The sequence below is a fragment of the Chiloscyllium plagiosum genome, unplaced genomic scaffold (genome assembly GCF_037043375.1).
Source record: "Chiloscyllium plagiosum isolate Xiang-an unplaced genomic scaffold, Cpla_swu_hap1 HiC_scaffold_41, whole genome shotgun sequence".
Lineage (NCBI taxonomy): Eukaryota > Metazoa > Chordata > Chondrichthyes > Orectolobiformes > Hemiscylliidae > Chiloscyllium > Chiloscyllium plagiosum.
In genome coordinates this window covers 36,831,216-36,838,973 of record NW_028270179.1, presented here as the reverse complement: position 1 = coordinate 36,838,973, position 7,758 = coordinate 36,831,216, and the positions used below count along the sequence as shown (strand labels likewise).

Below are 7,758 nucleotides of genomic sequence, written 5' to 3'. Positions count from 1 at the left end.
CATTTCTACCCTGGCTAGTACGTAGCACTGGTAGCAATCCGGAGATCACTACCTTTGAGGTCTTCCTCTTTAACTTCTCTCCTAGCTCCCTGAATTCTGCTTTCAGAAGCTCATCTCATTTTGTTTACTTGTGTCATTGGTGTCAATGTGTACCATGACAACTGGCTGTTCACCCTTCCCTTTCAGAATGTTCTGCAGCCGATCAGTGACATCCCTGACTCGAGCACCTGGGAGGTAACATACCCACAGAACCACCTATTTACTCCCCTTACAATAGAATCCCTAAAGACTATGGTCCTGTGAGTCTTTTTCCCGCCTTTCTGAACAGCAGTGCCCGCCACGTTGCCATGATCCTGGCAACTGCTTCCCTCCCCTGTTGAGCCATCTCCCCCAACAATATCCAAAATGGTATACCTGTTTTGGAGGGAGATGACAGCAGGGGACACCTGTACTGACTTCCTACGTTTTCTCTGCCGGTTGATCACCCATTCACCATCTCTGTCAGCAATCCTAAATCTGTTGTGTGACCAATTTACTAAACGTGCTAGTTATGACCTCCTCAATGTCGCAGATGCTCCACAGTGAGTCCATCTGCAGCTCCAGAGCTGTCATGCGGTCTAACAAGAGCTGCACCTGGATAAACGTCTTGCAAGTGTAAGAGTCAGTACTGACTGATATGTGGCAGTAGTTGTGCCTGCAGTAAATGCTGAGCTTGTTTAATGGAGCATAACGTAGGTGACACCTCTCCTTTATTTAAACCAGGCGAACGGGGACAATCCAATTTTGTAACAGAACAGAATGAACATTGTGTAAAGTAGGGCAATGCTCTGGTGAAGAGATAGTGGATAGCTACCACGGGAGTGTCAAGAAATGCACATTTCACTAGATGCGTCTGCAGTCTCACCGCCGCTGGTAGTGAACCCAAGGTCTCAAAGCCAAATAATAGCATTACCCGACAAAACAAAATCAAGACTTCAATCCATATTCCATCACTGGTGGGTTTCTCAGTTTTTATTTTCCAGAAAACCCCAGGTGTTCTAAAGTGTTTTTGTTCTCCATTTAGATTGACTTTCAATAAGCTCCAAGATTCAAGAGTGAAAATATTGTGTGCAGCCTTGAGGAATCCAGACTGTAAAATACAGGAACTGAAGTTAGTATCAGTATTTCTACTTATATCAACTGCATGTCTGACAATGTATCTGGTTATTATTAGTTTCAGATTATTAAAAACAGAATTCCTTGTTTTGCATTTCAATTTTGGCATTTACATTAAAATATAGACAGACAAGTTGGATAGAGAGCGCAATTAGATGTGACACAAAACAGACAAGAATACATTTGTTCCTGGTTATTGGAACATCCGATGTTAACATTTATTAAAGTTGATCCAGGTCACAGCTGATTGACGTGCCACTTCCTATTCTGCAACCTGGGTCCATGTCTAAGGTCAGTCCTGCTATATTTTGTCTACATTTCCATCATTCTTCTCCTTCACTTTCTTTCTGTTCTCCAGACTGGACTATAATGATCTCACCACTTCTTGTGCTGAAGATCTTGCTGCTGCTCTAACGGTGAACCAGTCACTAACACTTCTGAATCTGGGCCATAATGAGCTGGGAGATGCTGGAGTGAAACTATTGTCTGTAGCTCTGAAGAATCCGGACTGCAAAATACAGACACTGAGGTGAGTACCAGGCTCTGTTAGCTGGTGTTGCAATATTTGGATGTCTGAAATTATATATCCTTATTTAGAGCAGTGTTATCAAATCAATACTGCACATTGATTACTGCACAGTTGTTATGTCTGGTTTGTTACCCATGCCATGTGTTAGCGAGGCAAGGAATAGGCAGAGATATCAGCTGAACACGTGGCTGCAAGGATGGTGCAGAAGGAAGGATTTCAGGCACATGGATAATTGGGGTTCATTCTGGGTAAGGTGTGCCCTGTCCAAACAGGATGGTCTTCAATTGAACCAGAGGGGTACTAATATCGTGGGTGTGAAATTTGCTGGTGCTATTCAGATTTAAACTAGCTCAGCAGGAGGACGGGAACTTGCAATGTGGTTGCAGTGCACAGGAGGAAGAGAGTAGGGAGGACAGGGACAGGATTTCCGGTCACAGGAATGTGCTGGCAGAGAGCAAGCTAGTTTGAAGTGTGTCTACTTTGTATCGGAAATAAGTAGAGCTTGCAGCATGGATACGTAACTGGGACTTCGATGTTGTGGCCATTTCAGAGACATGGATAGATCAGGGTGAGGAATGGATGTTGCAGGTTCCAGGCTTTAGATCTTTAATTAAGAATAGGCAAGGTGGTAAAAGAGGGGGAGGTGTGGCCTTGTTAGTCAAGGATAGTATGGTGGCTGAAAGAATTTTTGATGAGGACTCATCTACTGAGGTAGTGTGGACTGAGGTTAGAAACAGGAGAGGTGAGGTCACACTGCTTGGAGTTTTTTTTTTACAGGCCTTCACAGAGTTCCAGGGAGGTGGAAGAGAGGATTAGCAAAATTATTCTGGGTAGGAGTGAAAGGAACAAAGTGGTCATTATGGGGGACTTTAACTTGCCCAACATTGACTGGAAATGGTATAACTCTGGTACGTCGGATAGATCAGTTTTTGTCCAATGTGTACAGGAGAGTTTCCTGACACAGTATGTTGAAGGGCCGACAAGAGGGGAGGCCACACTGGATCTGGTGCTTGGTAATGATTTAGTTGTAGGTGAGCACTTTGAAGAGAGTGACCATAATTCAGTTACGTTTAATTTAGCGATGGAAAGGGATAGATACATGCCACAGATCAAGAGTTATCAATGGGCCAAGGGCAGTTATTATACGATTAGGCAAGAATTAGAATGCAGAGAATGTGGTAGCAAAATGCGGGGGATACAGACAATGTGGAGCTGGTTTAAGGAACAGTTATTGCATTTCCTTGATAGGTATGTCCCTATCAGGCAGGGAGGAAATGATAAGGTAAGGGAACCGTGGTTTCCGACAGAAATTGCATTTTTTGTTAAGCAGGAGCATTTGTGCTGATGAGGCAAAATGGTTCAGATGAGGTGACTGAGAGTTACAGATCACCTAGAAAGGATTTGAAGAGAGAGTTAAGAAGTGCACAGAGAGGACACGAGCAATCTTTAGCAAATAGAATAAAGGAGAACCCTAAAGCTTTCTATAGGTATGCGAGGAATAAAAAGATGAGGAATAGGGTCAGTCAAAGACAGAAGTGGGAAGTTGAGTGTGGACCCTGTGGAGATCAGAGAGGTGCTAAATGAACATTTCTCATCGGTTTTCACTCAGGAAAAGGAGAATATTGTAGAGGAGAAGAATGAGGTACAAGATATTAGACTAGAAAGGATCAAGGTTAGTTACGAGCAGGTGTTATCAATTCTAGAAGGAGTGAAAGTAGACATCCCTGGGCCGGATGGGATTTATCCGAGGGTTCTCTGGGAAGCTAGGGAGGAGATAGCAGAGCCTTTGGCTTTGATATTTGAGTCGTCATTGTCTACAGGTTTAGTACCAGAGGACTGGAGGATTGCAAGTGTTCAAGAAGGGCAGTAGAGATGACCCAGGTAATTATATACCAGTGAGCCTTACTTCTGTTGTAAGAAAGGTTTTGGAAAGGATTAAAAGAGAGAAGATTTATAAGCATCTATCAAGCAACAATTTGATTTCAGGTAGCCAAGCTGGTTTCATCAGATCATGTCTCACAAACCTCATTGAGTTTTTTGAGAAGGTGACCAAGCATGTGGATGACAGTAGGGCAATTGACGTGGTGTACAGGGACTTCAGTAAAGCCTTTGATAAGGTTCCACATCGTAGGCTGTTGGAGAAAATGCAGGCAGTGAGTGGGTAGTTGATGGGAAATATTCAGCCTGGTCTCCGGTTACTAGTGGTGTGCCACAAGGGTCTGTTTTGGGACCACTGCTGTTTGTCATTTTTATCAATGACTTAGATGCTGGCATAGTTTGATGGATTAGTAAATTTGCAGATGACACTAAAGTCGGTGGAGTAGTGGACGGTTTTGAAGAATGTTACAGGTTGCAGGGGGACTAGCATAAACTGCAGAATTGGTCTGAGAGATGGCAAATGGAGTTCTATGCAGCTAAATTTGAGGTGATGCACTTTGGGAAGAATAACTGGAAGGCAGAATACTGTATGGTGTGGATATGCAGAGGGATCTTGGAGTCCATGTATATAGATCCCTGAAAGTTGCCACCCAGGTTGATAGTGCTATTAAGAAGGCATATGGTGTGTTGGGTTTCATTGGTAGAGAGATTGAGTTCCAGAGCCGCAATATCATGCTGCAACTATACAAAATGCTAATGTGGCCACACTTGGAATATTATGTACTGTTCTGGTCGCCATATTTCGGGAAGGATGTGGAAGCATTGGAAAAGGTGCAGAGGAGATTTACCAAGATGTTGCCTGGTCTGGTGGGAAGGTCTTATGAGGAAAGGCTGAGAGACTTGGATCTGTTCTCATTGGAAAGAAGAAGGCTAAGAAGGGATTTGATACAGTCATACAAAATGATCGGAGAATTAGATAGGGTAGACAGTGAAAGTCTGTTTCCTAGGATGATGACGTCAGCTTGTACGAGGGGGCTTAACTACAAAGTGAGGGGTGATAGATTTAAGACAGATGTCAGGTTCTTTACTCAGAGAGTGGTAAGGGCGTGGAATGCCTTACCTGCCAATGTAGTTAACTCAGCCACATAAGAGAGATTTAAACAATCCTTGGATAAGCACATGGATGATTTTGGAATAGTTGTAGGGGGACGAGGTAAGAACAGTTCACAGGTTGGCGCAACATCGAGGGCTGAAGGGCCTGTCCTGTGCTGTACTGTTCTATGTTTTATGTTCTATGTTCTGTTCTCATCACAGTCAATTTAATGTTAAAACAACTGCCAAGGATTTACTCCAATTCCTATTATTTCTCTCTCTGATCTTCAAGGCCAGATGGTCACCGCGTTATACACTCTTAGTGCAAACCAATTACTGGCTGCTCTGAACTGCAATAAATCGCATGATTTGGCAGTGAATCCTTTTAAATGCAATCTGAAGTTATTCTGAAAATAAAGTCAGTGATCAGAATGGATTAGTGTGGAAAACAATTGCAACACTGGCACAGCTTGTTGGAACATCCTGTATTCTCAGTTGTACAATCTCCACAGCTGCAGCGTCTCACAGCAGAACAGAACGCAGAAAATGGATTCTATCAGAACTCTATTCTGGTCTTCATTGTTGTATCCCCTATCTTCTTACTTACAATATGGCCATTGTCTGCTTTCTCCCAGTGCTTAGGAAAGTTCATTGGAAAGAGAAGTGAAGTCTCCTCTTTGCTCTTTTTTCGATGCTATCAGACCCGCTGATTATTGCCAACATATTCTATTTGTATTTCAGATTTTCAGCACTGAAAATATTTCTCCTTCTGGATGGGTGGAAATTGTGCTTCCTGAATATCTTAGACTGTATTGTTATTGTCATTAAAGCATTGGATTTCCCCGGATTCCCATTATCTTTCAATCTCTGATCCTCAGGTTGGACAGTAATGTTCTCACATACTCGTGCACAGAGGATCTCGCCTTTACTCTCATTACAAACCAATCACTAATGGGATATAATAACCCACAGGGTTCTGGGGTGAAGCTGCTGTCTGTTGCTCTGAGCAACCCGAATTGTAAAATAAAGAACCTGAAGTTGTGTAGCTGTGTTTATAATAACTGGCTGTTATCATGACTGTCAGGAATTGGGCTAATAAACATTGTAATACTCTCATGATTGTTTTCCTCTCTAATCCCTAGCCTTGAAATGAATGGCATCACAGATTCTTGTACAGAGGATCTCTCCTCAGCTCTCAGTACGAACCAATCACTAACACTACTGATCTTGAATTCAAACTCCTTCACCGACCGTCTGTTCCCACTCTTCAGGGCCTAGTCCACACCTGCAGGAATCTGAAGCATACCCAGTGAGTTTTAGTGTTGTCCAGCGTTATTTTACTACAGAATAAAGAACATATAAATGGCTTTCTGTTAGGTTTCTACTGAACATTGCTCTGTGTTTATTGTTCAGTGTTTAACTGCAGTCTCCCTCTTGTTTATTGGTTTATTTCCTGTTTAATCTGTTCCAGGCTGAAGAGCAATATGTTCAGTCCAAACGGAAGAGGACAACTGGAGACACTGAAGGGATCCCGACTGTGTGTGACGATCAGAACAGTTCAATTTATAACCTTCGCTGCTCACTGCGTGATTATTTCCAACCAATCCACTCAGTTTGCCCTACCTGTCTGGCCTTGAAGCAAGTGTGACAGCAACACATGCAAACAGCACTCATTTTTGGAGGTGCTGAAGGGAGGAGAAGGAATCACCACATCCAACCTCTTACTTTCCTCCGCCGCTCAGAGTTCTGTAGAATGTGCTGTACCAGACATAGTGTCTGCCATCTGGTGACCCGGCCCTTCTGGGACATTGCCACCAATAATTACAGGAATACAGGCGAGGTCGAGGCATCACCTTCAGCCTGGTTGCAGGGTACTTTTCTTCTTAAAGATTCAATTCTGAATTCAGATAATAAGCGATGAGACTGAATTAAACGACACCCCAAAGGCTGGAGTAATTTTAATGCAGAAATAAAGCATGAAGTCACAATATAATTAATTCATTCAAACTTCCCTCCAGGAAGGGCACGTCCCATTGCATGCAGAGAAGGTCTGTCCCTCTTGCTTGAAGGAGCAACCCTCCGAAAGCTTGTGATTTCCAATAACCTGGTGTTGTGTGACTTCTGACCTTGTCTACCCCAGTCCAACACCAGCATCTCTACATCATTTATAAAACAAGAGTCTTTGTCTTAGTTCCCAGTGATAACATGTGAATTAAAGAAAGGCTTGAAATAATTATAACTCAAAAATGACAAGTTAGTCATCTTACAGGAATAAGAAAAAAACTAATAATAGAGTTGGTGGGAGCAGATAATCAGAAACAAGAAGCATTGTGCGTGTTCCTACACTAAATGCACTCCAGCGATTCAAGAAGGCAACTCACCACCATATCCTGTGATATCGTTCAAGGGCAACTAGGTATAGATCAATTATTATTAGCTGATAACAAAGCACGCACTCACTCCCTTAGATGAATTGCAACATGGAGAACAGGAGAAACTAAATCTGGCTACAGTTGTACAGAGCCTTGATGAGATGCTACCTGTAATACTCTCTATGGAGGGAAAGATATGCATACCATAAGGAATCCAATAAAGGTTCATTAGACTGTTCATGTGATAGTGGGATTCTCTGCTAAGGAGAGATTGAGGTGACTGGAATGCTTGAAAATGAGGTGATTTCTCTTTGAGTTAAACAAAATTCTGAGAAACCTCAAAAGGGCAAATGCAGTTAAGATGCCCTTGTTGGCATGTGCCTTTAAAGCGAAGGGAAGAGTGTATCAGAATTAGAAGTCAACATTTTTAGGCTGAGAAGAGGATTAATTTTGCTGTGGAGATGAATCTTCAGTTTTGCAGTTACTGGCGTAAGGGAGGATGAGTTATAGAATGCGAACAGTGCAGAAGGAAGCTATTCAACCCATCAGGTCTGCACTGACCCTCTGAAAAGCATATCACACAGACTGATCCCAGTGCCCTACCGCAATAGCTTAGCATTTCCCATAGCTAACCCATATAGCCTGCATGTCCCTGGACACTAATGTGGTAAATTATCATAACCAATGCAATGATAAAGAAAGACGTTTTCTAGTCCCAATCAAAATTGAGGT

At 42.7% G+C, this 7,758-nt stretch overlaps 1 protein-coding gene across 1 annotated transcript; it reads left to right on the top strand.

Moving 5' to 3' along the window:
- The first annotated feature begins 291 nt into the window (after nt 1–291).
- LOC148138234 (NACHT, LRR and PYD domains-containing protein 3-like) lies at nt 292–6,462 on the top strand. Its single transcript, XM_087981899.1, is given in 7 exon segments — nt 292–299; nt 1,064–1,150; nt 1,514–1,684; nt 5,533–5,691; nt 5,797–5,903; nt 5,906–5,963; nt 6,126–6,462. Coding segments are annotated over 7 exon segments (756 nt in total). The 3' UTR covers nt 6,292–6,462.
- The last annotated feature ends 1,296 nt before the right edge of the window (nt 6,463–7,758 follow it).